At 33.0% G+C, this 26212-nt stretch overlaps 1 protein-coding gene and 1 non-coding gene across 2 annotated transcripts; one reads left to right on the forward strand and one right to left on the reverse strand.

The window, feature by feature from the left end:
* The first annotated feature begins 1031 nt into the window (after positions 1-1031).
* Positions 1032-24909, forward strand: SLC6A14 (solute carrier family 6 member 14). Its single transcript, XM_063083971.1, has 14 exons — positions 1032-1119; positions 2011-2176; positions 5637-5768; positions 7005-7166; positions 7984-8122; positions 9282-9414; positions 11180-11320; positions 16158-16386; positions 17822-17947; positions 19516-19634; positions 20172-20271; positions 20520-20629; positions 23582-23749; positions 24763-24909. Exons 1-14 carry the CDS (start codon positions 1072-1074, stop codon positions 24907-24909), a joined length of 1920 nt encoding a protein of 639 aa, XP_062940041.1. The 5' UTR covers positions 1032-1071.
* Positions 2733-2839, reverse strand: LOC134368786 (U6 spliceosomal RNA). Its single transcript, XR_010022493.1, has one exon. It is a non-coding gene; the product is annotated as a U6 spliceosomal RNA (small nuclear RNA).
* Positions 24910-26212: the final 1303 nt, after the last annotated feature.

Consider the following 26212-nt stretch of genomic DNA (forward strand, 5'->3'; position numbering starts at 1 on the left):
TCTCGTCAGTGCAGAACAAAGGAGCCTTACATAGGCTGCAGAATTTGGCTCTGTGCTGCCTCGTCTGTGTTCGTGGATTTGTGCTGTTTTATAGAACTGCCACAATCTCTTACCTGGACAGATTTGAGTTTAAATCCTTTGAGTTTTCTGATGAAAAGGTGTTACACTGGTAAACAGCATTATAATAATTATTTCTTCCTTGGTCAAGCTGGGATGTTTCCTCATAATTCGCTTTCTAGGCCTTAAGTTTCTTGCAGAGTGGAGTCCTTTGTTAGGGTTAGAATTTCCCATGAACTTGCTCAATAATTTGTTTGTGTTTAGCTTCTTTGAAATACTGCACAAAGCAATCCCTGTAAAAGGCAAAGCTGTCCCGAAGGCTGAGAAAGGAGCCTGAGACATAGGCTCAAATTTGCTCCTTTCAGGCAGAGCCAACTGAGTAATCTTATCTGAGTTGGCTGCTTTTCAAGGTGTCCAGTTCAGGAGCTTCCCTCTGGGAGCAGTATTTGCCCCAGGGGATCAAGTGCTTTCTAGTGAGGGGTAAAACTTTGGGAAGTCCGAAGGCCCAGGAAGTATGGTCTGTTTAGGGGAATCTTGGGGAACAGAAAGGGCCCCACAGACTGTGCCCCTTCCCCCTGCAGCATTAGTGGAGATCAGCACTTGGCTCCAGGAGACAGACCAGAATGAGAGGCTAGGTCAGGAGGAAGCAGAGAAGCCAGGAAAGGAGGCGAGATTGCGAAGGCACCTGCACAGATCTGAGTCAAAGGTTGTCAGTCATCTGGGCTCAGGCTGCTCCGCTGTTTCGCAGCCCAACCCTTTCCCGGGGCCGGAGATTGCTACATGCAGGTTTACCTGGGGAAAAAACCAGAGCCACACTTTGGTCCCTTCCGGTAATTGACACGACTGGGAACCTGGAGGGGGAGGGGAGAGCTTCCCTCCATAAATGGTCCCACCCCTAGGCAAGGTGGCTCACTCTGGCAGGCAGGAACAGGCGAGGGTGCACCTGTTACCAGTCAAGCTCAGCCAGACTGTAAGAGGAGGCGAGGCAGAGCAAGCCGAGGGAGTGCGTGAACCATGGACAAATTGAAGTGCCCGAGCTTCTTCAAGTGGAGGGGGAAGGAGGTAGGGGCCTGGGAGCTGTGGGAGGTGTGGAGGACCTGGGGAGGGAAAAGTTCAGAGGGGAAGCTAGTCTCAGTTTTTGCTTTCTGTGGCTGCTCCTTGGTCTCCACATTTCTGTTCAACTATCTTCAAGTATGCCTGAGATGTCCCCATAGAGGAGAGGAGAAGCAGAACAGCTGTTATTCAGGTAGCTAGAAGGCTTAGGGCCAGTTCATCCTCAGCCTTGGGATTGCCCACCAAATCCTGTTTTCTGTCCCTTTCCGGACTGTACCCATATGCTGGAGTGGAATGCAAGAGTGAACTGTTTTTATCTGGCCTGAGGAACCCTCCATACCCCAGAGCAGCTAACAGGTTGGAATAGAACCCCTGCTCCCCACCCCAAGTGGAGAGAGAGCTGCTCCACCTGGTGGGATAGGAGAATTTGTCTCTGCATATTATTCTGTGGCTTTTAGAAAAGCACTGATTTTACTCTCCAAGACAGTGAAAGAAGTTAAACTTCTCTTAACTCCAAACACCCAAATTAGTGCATAAGAAAAGGAGTCTGAATAATTTTTTTTTTAGTAGCAGCTGCTTTTGATTCTTCTCAAAGATCTGCTTCGATCTTGAGTGTTGATGTTACCTAATTCATCTTTAAAACTTTTGTGTTTAAATCACTTTGATTTGTTCACTTTCATTTGCCTTTCACGTTGGTTTGACATTTAACCTTTTCACCAAAATGTGGATGATCTCAGCTGAAGGAATAGTAATCATATCTGCTTATAGAACTTTCTACCATTTTCAGGGTTTGGTCTTTCTCCCTCTTCCCTATCTGTTACTCTATGGATTTGTAAAATTATGCTTCTATGGAATTTGTAATAGTAGAAAAACAAGCTGTTGATATTTTCTCCTCCCTAGAAAGTGACGGCTTCATCTGAGAACTTCCATGTTGGTGAAAATGATGAGAATCAAGACCGTGGTAACTGGTCAAGAAAATCGGATTATCTTCTATCTATGGTTGGATATGCAGTAGGATTGGGAAATGTGTGGAGATTCCCATATCTGACCTACAACAATGGCGGAGGTATTCTCCCCCCCCCTTCTTTTCCCTCCAGTTTTAAGTGGGGTACTATTATGACCTCTGAGGATATCTTAAGAGCTGAAGAAAGGTATATGATAGTTTGGGTTAATGGGAGAGTGGGAAACAAGCATACTGCATTTATTATTAAACCATGAGCTACTAGTTCAAGTTAGAAAGCTGGCTTCACAAAATCCTCAGATATAAACTAGATAAATTTTTTATATCTAGCACTTCTTTTTTTGTGGTTTCAAAGTTTTATTCACATTTGGGATTCTCAAAAATCAACTTTAAAGTTTGTTTTTGCACAAAATCTCTATTGTTTGCTACATCAATTTTACCAAATGAATATCCATGAAGAAATCAACTACTTAAATAAAGCACAGGTCATACCACCTGCTTTTAAAAACATTAAGAAGAATGAAGAATTAATTTAAAATGGAAGTGGCATAGTTAACTCTTAATTACCCATACAAGTAAGCAATACTATTTATCCCAGCGTGAATTAATATAATCCGCAGGAAAAGCCTACCTACATTTTTGGTGATGGTTTCAGCATTGTGTTCTCTTGGAACACTTCACGAATTTGCATGCCATCCTTGCACTGAGGCCATGCTAATATTCTCTATATCATTCCAATTTTAGTATATGTGCTGCTGAAGTGAGCACTGTTTAGCACTTCTGAGCTTCTAATGTGAGATCCCACATAATCTTCAATTATGATTTGCTCTTCCTAATTTATGCATGTTCCTATGATAATCTGTTCAGACTCAAGTTGTGCTTTGCTTAATGTATAGCTGTATCTAAGAAAAAAGCAAGGAAATCTAGTTCTGTTAAGAAGGTCAAATAAACTGTTTGCTTAACTAGAATAAGGCATTACATTTTGGTAATTTAAGTGTGGAAAGAGATGATTACAAAGTAATTAAAGGTTTAGCATTTTAAACTGCAATATTCAGTTACGTGTCTTCCAAATGGGATTGGCCATGTAGAAGGTCATTTTAAAATGCAAGAGTTTTGTTCAAGGCCAGGTGTTTTATTCCTGCAAAATAATACTGTTTATACCTTACATATCCTTAATGTGTACTCAATTAGAACAAGGAAAAAAAATAACTCTGAGATGACACATAAAGGGAAACAAAATGAATTGCACAATTCTCTAGTAATGTCAAAACAACGTTTTACTTACATCATATTTTATTTACTTGTAATTACAGGTTATATTAGAAGTGTAGAGGTGACATGCCCTTATATTTCGTAACTGGGTACCAGTGAAACTGTGCCACTGTAATTATTTTTCTTGGTACAATAGGATTTTGTGTGGTGATATTTCAATCTTTTATTTCCTGTTAATTGCATTAAAGCAACACTGGCTTTCAGAGATTTAAGAAAAGAGCTCTTCATCAAATGTATAATCAATTATCTTTCAATGAAAAGAAAAAAAGCAAGGAGCTCTGTTTATTAAACACTTTAAGGGACAGTAGCATAATTTCTCTTATCTAGAACCTAGGTCATTCAGTCATCGGTTTGGTATAAGTATTAGCTAGAATATGAGTCAAAAATCAGTGTTTTTGGTGTCTATGTCCTAAGGTCCAGTGTAGTGAAGAGAAACATTCAGATTCCTTTCAAGCCTCTTGTACTCATATTCAGAATAAGAAATTCCCTGTGACTTGATATCATACAGAGGCCAAGTAATTGCCATATATTTCTAGAAACTATATTGAACTAGTTAATAAAGAATTTTAAAATATAGCCAAAGTAAAATAGTATTATTTATCAATGCTATTATCCTTTTTGCCATTTCCTCTGAAAGTTAATATGCCTTCCTGGCTTTGTTTTAATGATCACATCATTTGAGTAATAGATGATCTAGGCTATCTCAGTTGCTTTTCTTTCTTTTGCCCAAGGGTAAAGAGGAACATGAAATTCAAATCTGTCAAATGTCAGTAGATCAGATTTGAAAGTATGGTGAGGTTTGAAAAACTGTTGTTAAAATCTGGAAACATTTTAATCTGTAGATTCTATTTAACAGTTTATGAAAGACAAGTGTCATACCACCTTAGGTTTTAGGTTAGCAGTGTTAACAATTTGTGGCCAATATATTAACAATTTATCAATTATTGTTATTATTAATAATGAAATAATATAATGGGTGAAAAGCCATATATAACACTGAAGAAAATAATCAATTATTTTTTCAAAATACCTGTCCACACTGGGTACCTCTCCACACCAGTAAAACTTTGTTTATTGATGTAGTTAAACAGGGATATTTTGTATTATTTTTCTTCACATTTATCATTGGTAGGTCTTAAACTTCTATTAGTCATAGTAATGACATTGCAACATCTACACAAACATATTTGTCCCTATGTTCTAGTGAAGTCCAGGGTTAGCATTAAAGTCACTTACCTATGTGTATGTAACAAGTATTTATAATTATTATCTTTTTACTAAAATGTATTTTGAAAGTTGGAAAAAAACATAATCCTGGGTATGATGTTTCAGTATCATAATATGAAAAATACATGAGGAAAAATTGGAATGTGGATAAATGAAATGTACATAATCCAAAAGCCAATTTTTATCTACTGACCCTCACATTTCTTTTATTAAACTTTGCCAAGACTTCTGGAATATTCGACTAATCAGTTTAATATGCTATCCCTGCTTCAACCTATAATCTCGTAAAGATACTAATGAGCAATATTATGCCCCCAAAGTGGGCAGGAACAAAAGTGAAATAATAAAAGGCTTAAAAAAAAAGAGGGGGCTAGATTAATGAGGGAGATTAATTTCCCTAAGGAAATGAAAGTTAGCTATAAGTATGTCTCGAAAGTTTTCTAACAAAACCAATAAATTTCTTATTAACACTGAGTGAAGAGCCTTGTGGTTATTTGGAGAATAAAACTTAATTCCAATAACTTTCACTGAACCACATTTAGCATTTGCACCCTACATTTTAAAAATAGACCATTTATTTTTAAAGGAGAAAAGGGGGAAATTAACACATTGAACATATGCTACATGCCTGCCATTTTGCCAAATGTTTTTATATAGGCCCTGTATTTGAACTGAGGAACCACAAACTGAGGAACCCAAGGTTCAGAGGTTAGGTAAATTGCTCTAGGTCACGTAAGTGGGAAATGATGGAGCCAGGATTTTAACCTAGGTCCATCTGGCTCCAAAGCCTGTGATCATTAAACTCCTCTGGCTTACTTTTTATAGGCTATTGTTTTTAATAATCACAACAACCTCATAAGGTAACACTAGCATTCCCATTTTCGATTAGAGAATCCAACATTTAAAGAATCAACTGCTTTCTTAAAGAAAGTAGTAAACTTTGGGCCTAAACCCAGCACTGTCTAATTCCACTACATGAGGATGCTTTAAAAATGTTATGCTGTTTGTCAAAGTGCCATCAAGATTTTGAAATGTAATAGAGCTTTGATTCTTTTGACTTTTTTAGGTGCCTTCTTGATACCTTATGCAATTATGCTAGCATTGGCTGGTTTACCTTTGTTCTTCCTAGAGTGTGCACTGGGACAATTTGCTAGCTTAGGTCCAGTTTCAGTTTGGAGAATTCTTCCAATGTTTCAAGGTTGGTATTAAAGTGTTTTTCTCATCATGACTATTGGTCTATTTGTGCATATAGCTGTCTTCACTATGTGGAAGAAAAAGTGTTTAAAATTCTGACATGTTAGAAAAAAAAAAGAAACATGCAATGTTGTTGTTGTTCTGTATAGTTTGCCACTGTAGAATTAAAAGTCAGACATTAATTTTTATTTCAGATTATCCTGGGCTGCAGATATGAAAAGGGTTAGGAAGGACATTAGAGATGGTTGTAAGGGTGTCATTATTTTCCTATTTTCACCTTTTGAATTATTTTGGCACATAGTCCTGTTGTGCATTAACATCATGGCTCTGGCTTTTTTCTATTTCATATTCAGTCTTTGTCTTACTGCCTTTGCATATCTTTTACAATGCCTCTTTCAGAAAAGTTGAAGGGCAGGTCACTATTTTTTCTTGGATGTTCATAATAGAATAGGACACTAGTAAAGCTTAACAAATGTCTTGATTGTTATTAAACATCACACTACCTTTCTGTCTGAAGATTAAATATCATTTTGGTATGTGCTAGCTGCTGAAAACTATTTGTAAAAGACTTAGTGCAGCATCAAAAATAAATTCATAAGAAGGTGAATAGAATATTGTGCTGGAAGATTCAAGAAGCTACCTCAAAAGCTAGTCTTAAGTATAGGAGTTATATTCCATATGCCAAACTGCATTTTGAAACTACTGAGTTAGAGAAACTTCGGAAGTTTAAATTCAGTTGTTACTGAGTTATTGAATTTTCTTTACATGTACTTGTAAAAATACTGTCCACTATCCTTTTAGGACATTAGTCCAGAGGCTTCATTCTGTACTTGTCAAAATGTTGGTTTATAGATGAAGATGTAAATATCAGTCAGTGAGTCAATAGGATATGGGCTCTGATTTTTTTTTTTAAAGAATGCCCACTCTGCCCAATCTGTCAAAAATTTGTAGACTGAATAAGAAATAATAAATATTTTTTATGTGAATTTGATGAGCTTAATGCAGGTCTTCTGCCCTTGACATTTTTCTAATCAGAAAGCCAGTCATCAAAATAATTTTAAATCTGGAAAGAAAGCTACTCAGACAGTATTGCCCCCCTCCCTCAGAAATAAAAATAGTTATTTGAAATAGTCTTTTCATTTTACAATATTTTGTGAAAATTGAGATGCAGCTTTTTTTATGAATTAGTAAAAGAAATTTCACTTGAGTTTGTTTTTATTTTAATTGTTCTCTTTTACAGGTGTGGGAATTACAATGGTCTTCATATCCATTTTTGTGACAATCTATTACAATGTGATAATTGCCTATAGTCTTTACTACATGTTTGCGTCTTTTCAAAGTGAACTACCATGGAAAAATTGTTTGTCTTGGTCAGATGAAAACTGTAGCAGATCACCTATAGGTAAAATTTGTTGATTTTTTTAAAATTGTCAACTTCATATCATTCTTTTTATTTTATAAATAAGACTAAAGGGTTAAATCATTTTCTAACTGATTTAGGTACAATATTAAGTGGTCCACAGATCATTGATAAAAGCAGAATATAACATGTATAATTTGAAATTAATTAATACCTGTACCATATGTTAATCTCTGAAGGCAGCCAGGAAGATTAAACCATGTTTAGGAGTACTTCCTGCGGACCTAAGTCCTGGGCAAGAGAGAAGAAAGAAAATAGGAAAATGACAAAGAAAGAAAAGTGCTATCCATGATAGTAGAGTAGTAGTGGGTGTCTTAGGAGACAGTAAGTGCTCTCCATGTCATATGTTGCTAGTCTTTGAGATAATGTAGCATGAATATTGTAGACTATTATTACTGTGAATACCTATGCACATTAGAGGATAAAGTTATAAAGATTTAATGCTCTGAGGAATTTAAAGGCATCAATTACCTATGGAGGTTAAATAATTAAGTCCATATACTAAAAGTTCCTTAGAACACTAAATCTCAACTGAAACAGTTGTTACTCTATGTATAGATATAACCACAGTTTAATAAGGTTCACACTCACTCTCAGCTTCATAGTAGAGAACACTTAAGATGGTGAATGTAAATGGCTTATTCCATTTGTAAGATTTCTACTCTACGTTTACCAAGTGACAATTTAGACAATAATTTAAGTGTTTTACCAGTAAAACTATTTTTTTTTTCCAGGAAAGTGGTCTTCTAAACTAAATACATGTCTGTGTCTGTATTTTTTTTTTCTGTATCATTTTTAGTAACTCATTGTAATGTGAGTACAGGAATAGGGGAGATCATCCAAATGAATAAAAGTTGGGTAGACATCAACAATTTTACCTGCATCAATGGCAGTGAAGTTTATCAGCCAGGGCAGCTTCCCAGTGAACAATATTGGAAGTAAGTATATTAGATGATTACTCTTAAGCAGATGTTATTAAAACATTTTTTATAAAGAACAATAAAATATTGATCAGCCCCTTCCTTAACTCACATAAATAAAAAAAGGGTGGGATCATAGCCGATTATACATCATTTGACTCAAATGTTTACCTATTCTAGGTGATTAATAGTTACCTGCAGAATTAGATCATGGTCAACTAATTTATAAAAGACAAATTATTAAGTGGGCACAGCACTGTCAGTGATGATTTACTTAGTTCTTATTAGCTGTAAGTTAGGAAATTGCTTTGAAGAAAAAATATTCAAATTTTTAAACTATAAAGAGCAAGTTCTAATGATGAACAGTTGGGTGATGAATAATATTTGAGGCAAAATTGCTTTTTAAAGCTGCAATTCCTCATTATTTGTTTTGCTTACAATTATCATTGTATGGTAAGAATAGATTTTTTGGTTATATTTGCTTTATTGACTTTATATAATCTCTCTTTACCCTCCTTACTCTATACCTATCTATTACCCTTATCTAGCATCCTTGATTCTACTGGTGAATGAGCTCTTCTTCATCCACATGTTACTGCCCTTTGTGACTCATTTAAACTTTGGATATTGAAATTTCCCAGATATCAAGCTAAGAATTAGGATCCAAGATCCATGCATGCCTATAGTGGAAATCATAAAATTATACAGAAGGCCTCTGAAAAAGATATGACTAATGGGACCATTTGGGTTTGATGATATCTATAAATATGGAATAAGAATATATTTAATACAATTTTAAATGTTTTCAGTGTTATTTTAACTTGAGAAAAGATATTGTAAGAAATAAAATGAACTATTTTGATATAAGGATAATATCTTTACATAAAGAAGCTCAAAATATTAAGGGAAAATCATAGCTAAAGCATCACTAGACCTTTTATTCTAGAGTTTAGAAGTTTTTATTGGCTGTGGTTAAGCCTGAAGTTCAGAGCCTGGGTTTTTAATAAACTGTTTTTGCCCCTTCATACGATAGTATCTATCAAGAAAAGGCTCACAGGACATTGATGTCTCAAAAAGATACAATACTCATGAAACTTGGAATAAAAGATATTACAAAATTCAGTGAATTCTTTTAAGACAGTGATTCTGTGTTTATAAAAGGGTTTATGTGTTTCAGTAAAGTGGCACTCCAGCGGTCAAGTGGAATGGATGAGACTGGAGTAATTGTGTGGTATTTAGCACTTTGTCTTCTTTTGGCTTGGCTCATAGTTGGAGCAGCACTATTTAAAGGAATCAAGTCTTCTGGCAAGGTAATTTGGAAAACACATTAGATAGTGATGTAGCTGCTTTCCAGTTTTATTGTAGTTTAACATCAAGCACTATCAAGTGCATTTTTTTTTTCTATAATGGGGACATTCAAATGTTTGAAAAGCTTTCTAAGTAGGCATCCTGGCTCCAAGTAAATACATGTGATCACTGCTATTGTTAAAAACAAAACAAACTAATAAAAACTAGTGCTAGAGTTGTGCAGTTACTCAAAGCTTGGACCCTTCTAGCTAATACAGCATTCTGACGCTTGAGAGCATATTTTTAAATTTTCTGTCACACTATATAAATAAGCATCTTGAATAGAATTATACATTGTAATTTTTTGTTTGGAAAGTCAAAATCCTTGTTATACAGGGTAATAGTATCAGAACTCCTGTAGTTGGCGAGATTCACAGATAATATACTGTACAACCATTCTCTTAAATTAAAACTTGTCAAAATTGACTCAGAACTTTCTCAGTGAAGGGGCCTCCTCTGAAAAACTTTGTTATATTTTCCCACTTCATTGTTTTATTTTTTAAAGATTTCAGGGAGCATAGTGGTGATTTACAAGAACAGCATGAAATTTTCTCTGTGAGCAGTTGCACACTACCAAGAAAAGTGAATGTTTATGTGTTTTTAACTACTAAATTGAAATTTCCTTAAAGGTGGAGGACAGGAATAACTGGGGATACTATCTTTGCTAGCACAATATCCAGTACATTCAGTTAATGTTAAATTGTAATGAGACATGCTGTTACATCACAAAAATACTATGAAGTGGAAAATTTCCAAAATGTTTCAGTTGCACATTTTTGAAACCCTTGATTTGCTTTTGATGTTGATATTAGAAGAGTCCATTAAAAGTCATTTACCCAGGCAATTAATTTTTATTGGTCTCTGGATGGGACTTGTTTAAATCATCTCCTTGGGCATATTATCAAACATAGGACATATATGGATCAAAGAAATCATCCACATTAATGAAAAGCCAGCCTCAAAGGCAATCTGTTCATCTGCAGCCAAGTGTTATCTAGGACAGAAGCAGTTCACTTGTATGTGTGCTGTCAAACTCTCTTAATGTTGGCTTTAAGAATAACAGTAATGAGTGTCCAGTATTCACTTTGATAAGCTCTCATGGGATTTGGACATCTACTGGGAGATATTTTCCTTCTCCTTGGGGGTTGAATACATACTAACCATTGCAGTGTTTAGAATAATTTCCCGTCTCACCTCAGTGCAGTAATTTACTGAGAGAAGACATTCAGTCCCTACAGACATTTAAAAGGATATATTTAGGAAAAAATTCCATCTAGACCAAGTTATCACTGCTGATGTACTACTTATTTACTACATGAACCAGGGAAATATTGCTTCATACATGAAAATGTTTTTTTTTTTTTTTGTTTTTTTCATGACCGGCACTCAGCCAGTGAGTGCACTGGCCATTCCTATATAGGATCCGAACTCGCGGCGGGAGTGTCGCGGCGCTCCCAGCGCCGCACTCTCCCGAGTGCGCCACCGGCTCGGCCCTACATGAAAATGTTTTTGAAAATAGATCATTTGAGACTGGTGAGAACAGAAATAGAAAATTATGCCGACTTTGGTATTGATATCATCAGACTTATTAATAGCTTTATATGAAATCTGCACTTTTTTTTTTTTTTTTTTTTTTGCTAATCTTGACTGGCTAATAATATTGCTTGTATACAATTATATACCATGATTTTAAAAACAACATTAACTTTTGGTTGTTTTTCTTGGTAGGTGGTATATTTTACAGCTATTTTTCCCTATGTGGTCCTACTGATCCTGTTAGTACGAGGTGCAACTCTGGAGGGTTCATCTAAAGGCATTTCATACTATATTGGAGCACAGTCCAATTTTACAAAACTTAAGGAAGCTGAGGTAAGACTTAATTTGGATTTAAAATTATCTGAAGAGATAAACCTTAAAAGCAAATACTGAAAGATCTTTGGCTCCATATGAGTGTCATAATATAGTTGCTTGCAAAAGAATACACACTTAAATTTATTAGAGTTTCTATCCACTAGGATGTCTGATTTAGCTATTTAATATGACACTAATGCTCTCTTATTAGAAGTGAGATAATAATTTTTATCAATGGGATTTTAAAGGTCATTTTATCTGACCAAAAAGACTTGGAATTTATTAATCTGGAATATAATATTTTATGCATAAATACATGCAAATTGATGACTGGAACTATGCGATTTATTGAATAAACTCAGTAACTTTACAGATTACTGCTGAAAAGTTTAATGGTCTTATATACATTTTGTTTTCAAAAGTTGATATCCCAAAAGTAAGATCAAATTTTACTTCATGAATTATGAAGTTAAAACACAAATTTGACATGGATTAAGCATTCCATAAACCAAACCGTTACTTGTACCAGAAACATAAACATATGCCATGAATATGAATGGGGTAAGGTAACCCTCTTTTAACTTTAATCTATCTCCAGATAATGGCTGTGTATATCATGGGTACATAAAAAAAAATGTACAATTTTAACTGCAGAGAGCATTAACAATAAATATACTCTAGATACTATGATTCTATTGATGCAGCCTAGGAATGCTTTCACCTTCTTAGTAGTCATATCACATTCTTTGCACACATTAAGCTTCTGATCAGCTAAAACCCCACAATCTTATGTTAAAATAAAGAAACACTATGTTAATATTACCTGCCTTATTAGTAGAGTTACCCAAAATGGACATTTGTTTTAGTTTGCAATGGTATTCTTCAGAGAACTCATGCTAATTTCCAGCCATTGCTGTTTTTTTCCCTAAACACTTATAATTGAATATTTAATTATTTGTTGTAGAATTGTTCTGGTAAGCAATGTCAAATTTATCAGCTTTCAATTATGGAAATCAGTCATTTACCTTTTTGAAAATTGAAATGTCATTCTTTGGTCTTTTGGTACCTTTCTTGTGCTAAAAAATTTCACTTGGTGATTAACCACAATAGCTCCAAATTATTTTACAAGTATGAAATTTTATTATTTAGTCTTGTAGACTAATATACTTGGATGTGTTCACAGGCCATCTTAATTCATTTTTTCATTTATCTTCGGCCTTGCTCTTTTTAACCTTGTTTGTGAATATCTTCCCAACTTGTAAACTATTTTCGATGGTGAATAAAAAACAAATAAAATGGCAGTTAGGATTTATCACCCTTCCTCTGTTAGGTTATTAAAAAAGATAAAATATGTTAATGCACTTTGGAAATGGTAAACTCTTATATAAGTGTGAGCTAATATACAAATATTTCAGTTATTGCCATTATATTATTCTATATGAGTATTATTATTGTCGCTACATTTTTCTAAGAAGTGGACCCACCATTGTCTTTAAACCTCATAACTTTAAGCACAGTTGAAAAACCCCTTTGATATTTTTTAAGTGGCTTTAACAGGACACCTGGACTTTATACTTCCTTGAAATCCAAAAAAACTTATATAACTATTTTATATTGGTCTGTGTTTCACTGTCTCTATCTTTAAAGAATCAGAGCTATACCTAAAGCTCCTTTTGAAATTCAATTAAATTCTCCCACTCCTTCATTCCCCTCCACAACACAACCCTACTCCATCTCTTTTGGGTTTGATGCAATGAGAATTGTTTTTCTTAGATTTTTTTATTTCTCTCAATCCATGTTCTAACCATGGGATCACAAGTGCATATTTATTCTTTGTCCTTGAATATCCGAACTCTATTGAGATCTCCAGGAGAATAGAGAACCATACAAATTTGCAGCTAGAGGGGTCTTTAGAGATTATTTTACTGACTTCCTCATTTTACAGTGATGAAACTAAGACCAAGAAAGATTCAAATTTAGCCCAGTGTACAGCCAATTAGTGCAACTTGAATTAAGATTTCCTAGTGTAATAATCTTGTATTGAGGTCTGAGATTGATAGATATGGAGATTATAACTATGTCTGGAATTTCCTTTCACTTCTGTTTGCAACCAAGGAACACATCTTGGTATGCAGTAGCATTCTTACACAACTCAGAACTGCTACACCCACTTCCAGCTCTTGTCATATGTGCATGCATAATATATCAAGTAAAAGACTCAGAGACCAATATAAGCATTCTGTTTATCTCTTAAGGTGGACAACAGCCTAAGAAATAAGAGGGCATTTTATTTCTAACATGATTTTGGTATATATAAGTCAAATAACCTTGATCTACTTATCTATGTACCTATGAATCTATGTATATATGTATCTGTCTATCATCTATTATCCATCCATCCTTTTTGCTTCTACTGGCTTTCTGCAATCAAACATCAAGTTGTATTCTATTCTGAAGACTTAGTAATATTTATTTTACTTCTTAACAACTTTGTTTATATTGAAATAATATTCAAAAGGAAAAATAGTTTTTAACTTCTATATAGGACACCGAGTATCAATTTATGATTATTTCCAGTAATAACAATAATAGCTACTATTGAGCATCCTGCTAATTGCTTTGCATGTGTTACTTCATTCTCACATCATTCCTTGGACACTTTTATTAATATCATCACTATTTTACAAGTATAGATGAAGAAACAGACTTAAAGAGGTTAAATAAATTGAAGTCAAAGGGAAGGAGAGGCATTGGATATAAACCTCATTCTTTCTGACTCCAGACATTAGTCACCATGTTATATTGTCTGCCTTACAAAGACTAGTCCTGGTTTTAAAGAACTAAAAAGACACTTTTGCCCAAATATATACCAGCCTTGTTATTTGAAATCTGCACAATTCAATTTTTTTTCTTTGGGGGAGAGTAGTAGTATATCCACAGAATTTCACTGTTAATATGAATTAACCTAAATTAGTTTCTAAGATTAATTATTGTCCTTTAACAAAGACATAAGAGAGGTAGATTGTGAAAGGGCAATAGTAAAGGGGTGGGATTAGATAAAGAGTGTAGGGGGCTGCTTGAAGAGCTGAGGCCAGCTACTCGAAGTGCTAATCAAAACAAGGAATGAGAAAACTAGTTGATCTAAATGGATGTTCATTCCTCAAAAATTGCCTAGTACTAGCCTTGTTAAGAATTAATGTGTTTCTATTGTCCCCAATTTGATATGTAGAGTTAATAGAATTCCAATGAAATTCCCAACAAGGTTTTTTGTGGAACTTGAAAACTGATTCTAAAATTTATGTGGAAGAGAAAAAAGCCAAAACACCAAGGTGTATCTGAAGAAGTGAGGAAGACTTGTCCTACCAGATAGAAAACAATCTTATAATGCTGCAGTAATTAAAATAGTGTGGTGTTAGTATAGGTATAGACCTATACACCAGTGGAACAGAATAGTAATCTCAGAAATAGATTCACAAACAAATGGAACTTGATATGTGGCAGAGGTGGCAATGCAGATCGATGAAGAAAGGATAGATTATCCAATTGATATAATTGATATTCAATAGATATAACTGATAATATCAATTATCCTCGAACAACTGATATTCCATTTAGGAAAAAACATAAATTTGGAATTCCACATCTTAATATACACAATATCAATTTCAAGTGAATCGAAAAATTGAAAATTATAAGAAAAACTTTAAATATCTTAGAAGAAAATATAGAATAGTACAACCTTGGGCTAAAGATGTTTTTTTTTTAAGTAACAAAGGTCAAAGACAAAACATATAAGCAAAGATGGACACCTTTAGCTAAATTAAACTAACAACAAAACCTTTGGTTCATCAAAGAACACAATCTAAAGAGGTGAAAAAATAAGCCTCAAATTGGGAGAAAAGAATACACATATATAATAGGTAAAGGATTAAACTCCAAATTACATAAAGAATTCCTAAAAATCAAATAAGACAAATAAACAAAACAAAAAAACTGGCAAAAGACAAACGGAATTTCATAGAAAAAAAATCTTATGGAAAATAAATACACAGAAAGATGCTAACCCTTGCCTTTATAAGTAATCAGAGCAATCAAAACTCTTATTTCACAGTCACTAGACTGGATTATATTGAAAATTCTGACTAAGTGCCAGCAAGGATGTGGAGGAATAGGAACTGTCATACCTAGTTGGAAGCACAAAGTAGTATAACAACTTTGGAGAACAACTTGGCAAAATTTACTTAAGAGAGGATGCATATACTCTTTGACATCACAGTTCCACACCCAGATATGAGGAGATATATACAAGAGTGTTCACAGCTACAAAATAGTGAAATATTGAATAACTTAAAAGTCCATTAACAGGAGAAAGGATAAATCGCAGTATACACAGTGGGGCAATAGAGAAGTGGAAAAATTATTAAAATTAAATATATTTATTTGAACCACATGAATTTGCCTGTATTCTTTTTGTTTTAAAATTACAAAATTGAATTTTTATATGGTTCAACTGGATAATGGATAAATCTCACCATATTGAATGAAAAAAGGGCAAATTGTGTAAGTTTACATGCATTAAGATAACTTTCCTATAAACTCAAAAACATGCAGAGCTAAACATAAAAGTCAGGATAGCAGTTACCACTGGAGAGTGGAAGGGTGATATGATCAGAAAAGGGTACAACGAGGCTTTAAAAAAACTGGTAACATTTTATTCCTTAAGCTGGGTAGTGAGCACTTGCATGTTCATTTCATTGCTATTTATAATATATATTTATATGTATATGTGAGATATTTTATTCAAATAAAAATCAAGATTATATGTTTTAAAATATTAAATTATTTTCTCTTATAGGTTTGGAAAGACGCTGCCACTCAGATATTTTATTCCCTTTCAGTGGCTTGGGGTGGCTTAGTTGCTCTATCATCTTACAATAAGTTCAATAACAACTGCTTCTCTGATGCCATTGTAGTTTGCTTGACAAATTGCCTCACTAGTGTGTTTGCTGGATTTGCTATTTTTTCTATATTGGGACACATGGCTCATATATCTGGAAAGGAAGTCTCTCAAGTTGTAAAATCAGGTATATAATGCTATATCATCAACTTTGATTAATTCAATGTAGCTCACTTATGAAACTCTAATAGAGTTTATAGCAACTTACTTAAAAGACTTATGATTTAGGATACCCTGTCATCTTATATAATTTGGTTATTTTAATAATATGTTTAGATGATCTGGGTAAATGAGAGTATGTTATAGAACAATTGTTTGAGGCACAGTGTTTTTCCAGATTTTGTTTAGTCCTTAATATGAACCATTTACTGCACTATTACAAGTTTCAGGCATCATGCTAAGCACTTTCCATGCAGTTTGACAGAGAGAGAATGTATATGAAAATTCTCCTAAGTGCAATTAAAATATTGGTCCTGAATTTTTAAAACACATCAAAATCAATATAGATGAAGATCCAAGTGACTTTGAGTTTACAGTTGTGTCCATCTTTAAGTAAATCTGATTAATAACTAATGATTAATGTTTACAGAATACCTAGGCTCTATCACTTTCTTAATATTTGGCTTTCTGCAAGACATATGTAATATTTCTGTGTATTAATCCACTCCTCTGTAAATGAGGAACAGATCTCCAAGGTCCCTTCTAGTCTTGATATTATGTTATCCTTTGTCAGTCAACAAATGATGCTAACAACAAATAAAATTTTAATAAGGAATTTCTATTTTAAAAACCCTAGAATTCTTTCCTTAAGAATCTTTAGCCAGATAATTAAGCATTCCCAGCTAATGTCATTAAAGTTAGGATGTTCATTAATCAGAATCCTTTAAAGAGTATGAGTTAATTTTCATGAATTCTAGGTCAGTCCTCAGGGAGGCTGGAGAAATCTAAAATACTTAAAACTGAGGATCATATAATAAAACTGGAACAAAATAAAAAACCTCTAAAGCTAGCATCAAATACAAAACGAGATTCAATTTATAGTTTCATTACATACAATCTTGCAGGTATCCATCTACTGATTAGAATGGGACTACTTATAGTGATTCTAGGTAAACATATAGAGAGAAGGTTGAAGTCTAAAAAGTTAGTTCCATAAATGTATCTTTGATAGTGAAATTCTATTAGAATTCCTAGGCTAAGATAAGGTGACCTAATTTAGGTTTTTAGCATTTAAGACTGTTATTATTCATCAATCTTAAAAGAAATCAGTTAAATAAAACAGTTTAAATAGTTAAAATTTTTTATATGAGAAATGTAGCATATGCAAAATTTGTCTCACTAGCTTAATTCATGTCACGTGTTTACATTATCACATTGTAAACAAGTCCAATGTTTTAAAAAATATTTAAAAAGTGAAAGTAAAATGGTTTGTAAAGAATGTATGTATGTCATTGATTGCATTGCCAAATTAAGATGAGATTTTTCTAGTATCTTATTTTGAAAATATCCAAATATGTACATTTTCTTGGCAACTAATTTAAAATACCATACTTTTTTCTTAGGTTTTGATTTGGCATTCATTGCCTATCCAGAGGCTCTAGCCCAACTCCCAGGTGGTCCATTTTGGTCCATATTATTTTTCTTCATGCTTTTAACTTTGGGTCTTGATTCTCAGTTTGCTTCCATTGGTAAGTAATATCTCCAATGTTAACATATCCCTCTTAAATTTTATTTGTTTCGTGTACTTGAAAACACCTAGCTGTTACTCACAGAATGATCATTCTTGAAGTGTTTTTTTTTTTTTTAACTTAAATTTTGCAAAATTTCATCTAGATAAGAAAAACAAGTTCTAGTGGTGTATAGTGGTGCTAGGTGTCTATAACTAACAATAATTTACTGCATGTTTTCAAATGGTTAGAAGAGAAGAGCTCAAATGCTCTCATCACAAAGAAATTATAAGTTTATGTGATAATGAATATTCTAATTACCCTGATTTGGTCATCACACATTGTATGCCTGCATTACAGTGTAATTCTGTACCCCATAAACATGAGCAATCAATATGTCAATTAAAAAATGAAATAAATTAAAAAAATTAAAAAACTTAAATTTTAAATACTGAAAAATACAAAGTACTCATGTACTTGACACTCAGAAGAAACAAACAATATTTTATCATACTTGCTTCATTTTTTTTTAAATAAATGGTTACAGGTGAATTTGAAGGCCCCTATGTTTCTCTCCCTAATACAATTCACATGGTTTTTCCCTAGAAGGAACTGTCACAATGAATATTGTGTGTTATTCAGTCTGTGTTTGTATACATTTTATAAGAAGGGTCTTCAAAAAGTGGAAGGATTTGTATTATATTTAGTTCCATTTTCCATGAACTTTTTGAAGTGCCCTTGTATATATGCATAAATAACATATAAATTTAAAGTTTTTTACCTAAATGTGAAGTTTTGTAGCATACATATTTCTCTGACAGTTGGTTTTTAATTATATTATGAAACTATGTTAATACATAGACATATAGATCTAGTTAATTCAGAATCTGTTGCCATAATGATGAGCATTTGGATTATTTCCATTTTTTAAATTACACACACTGTTGCAATAACTATCTTTGCACATGACTCTATATACAGATAGTGACTTCCCCTAGGGTGCATGACTAGAAATTCTGAAACAATTTTCATCATTTCCCTCTCTTATGTAAAACATTTTCATAGTTTGTTTATAGGATAAGGTCCAGATTCCTCTGGTTGGCTCTCAATGCCATTGAAAATCTCAAACATACTTCCTAATCCTTTTACTCATGTATCCTTATACACTTAGCCAATTTCCTATTTAATAAGCACATTTATTTCTTAAGCCTCAATTTTTTTCTGTCTGCATGACACTTATTCAAATACTGACCTTATTTAAAAGTTCTATTAGAATTCTTCCTTCCCTAGAACCCTCTTTTAAACTACTTCAGCCTACAGGTACCAGTTACCTTATCGTTGCTATCAATGAAAAACTTTATAAAATAAACTAATAACAACAAATAGAGCTTCATTATATTTTCATCAAAACCAACAAGTGGTGAGTGCTAAGAGAAAGGATGCTATGGATTTTTAAAAGCAAGGAGCGGGGCCCAGAGTATATTCTTAACATATATTTGTGAGTTTAATTAACAGAAGATGAATTCTGTGATTAACCTTATTGGCAAATAAGTTGACATATAGCATGCCATTTTTTTCTCTCTCTGAAGAAACGATCACAACAACAATTCAAGATTTATTTCCCAAAGTGATGAAGAAAATGAGGGTTCCCATAACTTTGGGCTGCTGCTTAATTTTGTTTCTCCTTGGTCTCGTCTGTGTGACTCAGGTATACTACAGCATTTTTTTTTTTTCATAGACAAAATATAAGTTGGGACATACTTTATAGTCTAAATGAGGAAACCAAAGCTTAAGAGGATGTTGAGTGATAAGTCCAAGTCTGACTTGGATCAAAGTTTTCTGAGTTTTAGCCCATTTTTCCCTATTAAAACTTTGTTAGTAAGTGTATTTTGCAGAGCAGGAAGCACAATAATTGACAATTTCCCCAATTATGATAAGATTATAGACTTTAAACATAAACTATAAATTTCTTGGCAGCTGCTACAGAGCATACAGATACTGCATACCACTTTGATAATCAACTATTCTAAATGCTATTTTTTTTTGAGTGACTCGGTATAGAATGAAAGGTTTTTGAAATATTTAAAGCCACATTTGTGTGTACATTTGAAACATTTTCACATGGTAGCAAAAGTGAAACTAAGATGTGCATGTTAAGATCAAATTAATAGATTAAATTTGAACACCTCATCAATCATAAGAATAATTAAAATATACTTAGAAGTAATTGATATTTATTTGGTAGGCTGGAATTTACTGGGTTCATCTGATTGACCACTTCTGTGCTGGATGGGGCATTTTGATTGCAGCTATACTGGAAATAGTAGGAATCATCTGGATTTATGGTAAATAGTGACTATGCAATTATTTAAAAATTTTATTAAAATAGTCTAGTTTGATTTCTTTTTATTATGTTTACATAATTCTATTAATAATTACACTCTTAGTAAAATAGAATATACCGAGCAAAAATACATTATGACAAAAATATAGTTACGGGTATATGCTTCATTGTAATATAGGAAAAGGCTTAGACACAGAAAGATAATTGAGCAAGGGGTTCAATGCATTCTTTGACTTTTTTTTTCTTTAGGAGGGAACAGATTCATTGAAGATATAGAAATGATGATTGGAGCAAAGAGGTGGATATTCTGGCTATGGTGGAGAGCTTGCTGGTTTGTCATTACACCTATCCTTTTGATTGTAAGTAATAATATACCATGAATTTGGTATCAATGACATACACATTTAAACATTTCTAAGATAAACTTGAAGAATAATTCACATTGGAGACAATAAGGCAAAGTAATGTCATAAGTGAATGATTTTCAAGTATTGCACTATTTATGGCCGGTGCCTCCAAGTTGCCTAAATTGAAATGCCTCTGTAGTATGAGAGTACTTCAAAAAGTTCATAGAAAAATGGAATTAAAAGAATACAAACTGTTCATAAACTGTTTTAAAACTATTATTTGTGAGGTCATGGGTTTAAACATTTACCATTTGAAAAAAAGTAAACAGGCTCCTATAGACTCAAAAGTTATTAATAACTTAAAATTACCAGTTAGATAAAAACAATAAATTTTCTCATTCCCTAAAAAGTATTCTGAGCCATCAATAATGTTTCTAACCTCTCTGCCAGGTACGGAAAATAAAGATGCATAATGTCTAGATCCTGCATTCAGGGAATTGTTTAAATATATTGATTGCTAAGAAATAACACTCAGATTTTAATGCATATTTTTTTCTTGTTATGGGATGTATGTAGTTATCTAAAACTACTAAAAGAAACTCACCTGTGTCAATAGAGGCAATGGTTTATGTTAATAAATTCAACAATTGTTACTATTTAGGATTTGCGGGAAAGCAAAAGATGGGGAGACATAACATATAGACATGGAATGTTTAAATAACAGTTCAGGACAGTAAATGGCTGAGTGCCAAAATAAACACTTAATGGGATGGAGAATTACTGTGGACTAAATATAATGGTGGGGGTAGGACAGTGGCAAAGCTTCATAGATGTGTTTTGGTTCTCATTGCTTTCATGCTTCAAGGTTTTCCTAGAAAAGACCAGTAAGTAATTTGATCCAGGATTTGCTTCACATCTGAAGTATCATATTTTGGGGGTATGGGGGGCGATATTAGGGGGTTTTTTTGTTTGTTTTCCTTAACATTTAGAAATCACTTTCAAGTAGTGGGCATTTTGGGACTGGATATGTGGAATTAAAATATTGCTCTATATTCTTTCTAAATGATTTTTAAAATACCACTACATATCATTTTCGTCATTTGACAAATCCCTATAATAAAATAAGTCCCTTATCAACTTAGAAGATCTAACTAGACTTTTGTTTGGATTTTTTTTATTATTAGCATATTCATTCTTACAAATCATGATATTTCTTTATGCCCTTTTGCTAAACCTATCACTTTCAAACCCCGCCTTCACTCCCTCCCCATCTCTAGTATCCTTAGGTTTGTTCTCTCCTTCTGAAAGTTCAACTTATTATTGCAGTCTTTTTTCTTCTTTCTTTCCTTCATCCCTTCCTCTCTCCCTCTTTCCCTCCCTCCCTTCCTTCCTAGCAGCCAGTTATGAGTGAGAACATGTGGTATTTCTGTTTCTTTGTCTGGCTTATTTCACTTAACATAATTTTCTCCAGACTCATCCATGTTGCTGCAAATGGCAGAATTTGATTCTTTTTTTATGGTTGAGTAGTATTCCATTGTGTATATATACATTTTCTTTATCCAGTCGTCCATTGATGTACACTCAGGTTGGTTCCATGTCTTGGCTATTGTAAATAGAGCTGCAATGAACATGGGACTGCAGGTATCCCATTTGACATGATGATTTCCATTCCTTTGGATATATACCCAGCAGTGGGATTGCTGGATCATATGGTAGCACTATCTGTAGTTGTCTGAGAAACCTCCATACTGTTTTCCATAATGGCTGGCTGTAGTAATTTACATTCCCACCAACAGTGTAGAAGAGTTCCCCTTTCCCTACATCCTTGCCAACATTTGTTATTCTCGGTCTTTTTAATACTTGCCAGTCTAGATGGGGAGAGATGATATCTCAATGTGGTTTGAATTTGCATTTCTCTGATGATTCTAACTAGACTTCTTAACCGACTAATTTTCAATGATTACATGCATTTGACACCTGCATTTACTTTAAAATGCAAAACTATTAAATATTAAATGATGCACATTGCCATCTATTTTGTATAAAGTCCTGTATATTAGATTCCGCTATTCTTCATCCATTCTCTTGTGGTTATGTACAATTATGGTAATTGTACTGTAAATTAATGAAATGAATCCATTTAATTTTAAAATTAAACTTGCATATCTATAAATATTCTTGCAATCTATTATTTTCACATTGATTTTAGTAAAACTAAGACAGCTAAATTTAGGGAAACTACTAGGTGATTTTTTGTGTTTATTCGTTATGTTTTTCTGCTTTACGGATTTCTGAATAATTAGTTTTAATGCTTCAACATTTATAGTAGGTTTTTAAAAAAAATATTTTTGAAAACTGCCCTTAAAACATTTTCATCCTTAAGACTCAGATTTCACTGTATTACCTAAACATATATTGAGCTTGTTTTTTATCTCAGTAAGAGGCTGGAAGTGAAGTGTGCATTGTAGTGTCCGTAAATGCATGCATATTTCTGGAGTGGAGAAAGGGTTGCTCTGTGCAGTGGGAAATAATAGAAATAATTGCTTTTACATTCTCATTAAATTAATTGATATGTTACATAGCTATGGAATAGAATAAAACCATGCTATTGTAAGTGAAAATTAAAAGTTTAATTACAGAAAATTTCAGATATTATTTTACTTTCAATCTGATATATGATCAAGTATTTTATTAAAATATGTGTTGAACATGTATTTGTATCTTTTATAAATATGTGAAAGTAATTTTGGAACAATTTATTTAAAGTAAAAATGGAAGTTATTTAATTTGGTTCATTTAGTACGGTTATCTTCTGGCTTGTTATGTGATTATCTTAGTTGTTTGAATGTATTTTCATTTTAATTGTTTTTGATAAATTACTTTTAAGGAATGAAATCAAATGCTAAAAATTAGTGCAATAAAGTCTAACCTTTACCTTTGTCTTTTAATCTTTTACTTTCACAGGCAATTTTCATCTGGTCATTGGTGCAATTTCATAGGCCTGAGTATGCCGAAATTCCATACCCTGACTGGGGAGTTGCTCTAGGCTGGTGTATGATTATTTTCTGTATTCTCTGGATTCCAGTTATGGCTATCATAAAAATAATTCGGGCTAAAGGAAACATCCTTCAGGTAAGCACATTAAATTAATTTTTATACTTTGTTTAAAGTACTTATGATCAAAATTAAAATTAATGTACTTATATGGTGGTAATATGCGATTACATGAGATAAAATTAATCACTTTTCCTCTTGGCTACTTCTATACCTAATACAATCATCTGTTACTAGTGTATGATGTATTATATTCTATATATATTTGTGTGCCTCTGTGTGTTAGACTATGATAAACTCCTTGTAGAGCTTGGTTTGCTTGTTGCTGTATCCTCAGGCCTTTTAACAGCTATGATATCTGTATTGTACTGAGTTGTCCCTGAAGATGTCACAAAGAAAATGACCTTTTTACTTTATATCTATAATCTCTACTTTTAAAATCTCATTTTGTTATAATATACATCCTAATAGTGTGTTCAGACTAGAATAAGCCTGGTAAATTATTTTGAACCCAGTCTAGACCCTGAGTCATCCCTCTTCCATGGAGGCTTAGAGGGATAGAGTTGATTATGATACCTCACTAGGACAATGACAAGATAGGCTGAGGAGCCTCAAATTTAAGTAAATTCCTGAGCCCATCCAAGAATGGATCTAAATCAGTGGTTTGACCCTGGAACTCCCTTTTCTTGGTTATTGAAACAAATCCCGGGTACATACTGGTTAAAATCCTCACATTACCCTCACTCTATGGCCAGGATGGAAATGCTTGAGAATTCAGTGAAGGGACATGTAGTAACAGTTACTCTGATGGGCCCACACAACTTCCTGTGAAATCATTTACATACTCATTCATTTTGGTTTAGTAGTTAATATAATTCTACTCACAATTAGCTAAATTTTATTATAAGTTTTTCTCGGTAGACTATGTATTATTAAGAATTTACACTAACACTTTTTACTTTTTTATGGTTCTTATTTCACTTTTGTTAGCAAAGAAACTTTTTAAATGAAAGTATAGTTTAATATTTGCTTGTTCACGGATTGTAGCACTGAAATTCAAAGACAGTAATTGTTTTGTTTTTGCTTTTCAGCGCATTGTAAGTTGCTGCAGACCAGCTTCTAACTGGGGTCCATACCTAGAACAACATCGTGGGGAGAGATATAAAGGCATGGTAGATCCTAAAAAGGAGACTGACCATGAAATACCTACTGTTAGTGGTGGTAGAGAACCAGAATAAGATCTCATTTTTTAAAATATATGTTGCATAATGTGATTGTTTTAGATTAGGGAAAAATTTTATTTATTTGTATGTCAATTGAGTAGAAAAATGTACATACTATGTTCATAATAGTGTGATAATTTTTTCCCATTTAAGCAGTAATGTAATATAAAATGTAAATCTATTCATGTTTAGCAATGTACTTATTATATTTCTTTTTAGATTATCTGTATAAAACACAAACAAATAACTCTCTATTTCACAGTAACATTTTTGTAAATATTGCCATAATGTTTTCTAATACATTGGAGGCTTTATTTTGAACTGATTACTTAGAAAATAGTTATATTTTCTATTACACAAATTTTAAAAATTTGCTTCTATTTTCTTAATAAACAATCTTTCTTTTCTACAAAGCTGGGGGAAAATAAATTAGTATCTTTCAAAAAATGTGTTACAAACTGAAGACCTTACTTCATGCATTTGTTGTGGCTCATATTTTTTATGTTAATTTAGTAGTTCTGTTCTCTATTCACAAAGAGTGAAATAAAACAGAAAAAAGAGGATCGTATGGCCAGTAAGTGATAAATCTAGAAAATGGGACTCAGGAGTTTTTAATACTTCTTTTTCCATATATTGTCTTCCTTCCTTAGGTTACATTTGCAAGAAAACTATAACTCATCTAATTTCTATTGTGCTTCACAAAATTAATAGTTCGTTATACTCTCTGAAATCCAGGTTTAATTTCAAATAAATATAGACCAAAATGTTAATGAGAAAACAACTTTAATCAAATCTTGCATTTTATGATTATGATATATGGCTAATAGGTCAAGTAGAGTGATTTCATCTTATGTGAATAAATTACTACCTATGGGTGATAACTTATTTACATACTAATGGGAGATAAATTTGTCAACTCTGTCAAGAATGAGGGAAGCAGATTTGAAACTCCTATATCCCAATTTCTTTATGAAAGATAATGAAATATATCATTGATAGCTTTATATATTTATTATATATCATTGACAGTTGGTTTAAACATCACACCCTAGGACAATAAACACTGCCAAAATATATAAGGAATTTTCCAGCAATTCTTAAGATTCCTAACCTAGGCTACAGGGAATGTATGAAACCAGAATAATATATAACATTTCTAGTGAGAGAGTCTCTAGTTTTCATCAAAACATCAAAGGGACCCATGACCCCCAAAAGTTTACGAACCATTTATATTACAGCAGGCTTTCTGTGCTTGGCAAGTGAATGACAATAGAAGAAATAATTTTTCTTATACATTTAAATTTCTTTTCCTTTTGAT

Source organism: Cynocephalus volans, chromosome X (assembly GCF_027409185.1).
Source record: "Cynocephalus volans isolate mCynVol1 chromosome X, mCynVol1.pri, whole genome shotgun sequence".
Taxonomy (NCBI): Eukaryota; Metazoa; Chordata; class Mammalia; order Dermoptera; family Cynocephalidae; genus Cynocephalus; species Cynocephalus volans.

Coding starts and splice junctions, on each gene's coding strand:
- SLC6A14 (XM_063083971.1), top strand. CDS start 1,072: ATGGACAAATTGAAGTGCCCGAGCTTCTTCAAGTGGAGGGGGAAGGAG. Junction 11,321..16,157: donor CAAAACTTAAGGAAGCTGAG/GTAAGACTTAAT, acceptor TTTCTCTTATAG/GTTTGGAAAGACGCTGCCAC. Junction 23,750..24,762: donor CTAAAGGAAACATCCTTCAG/GTAAGCACATTA, acceptor TTTGCTTTTCAG/CGCATTGTAAGTTGCTGCAG.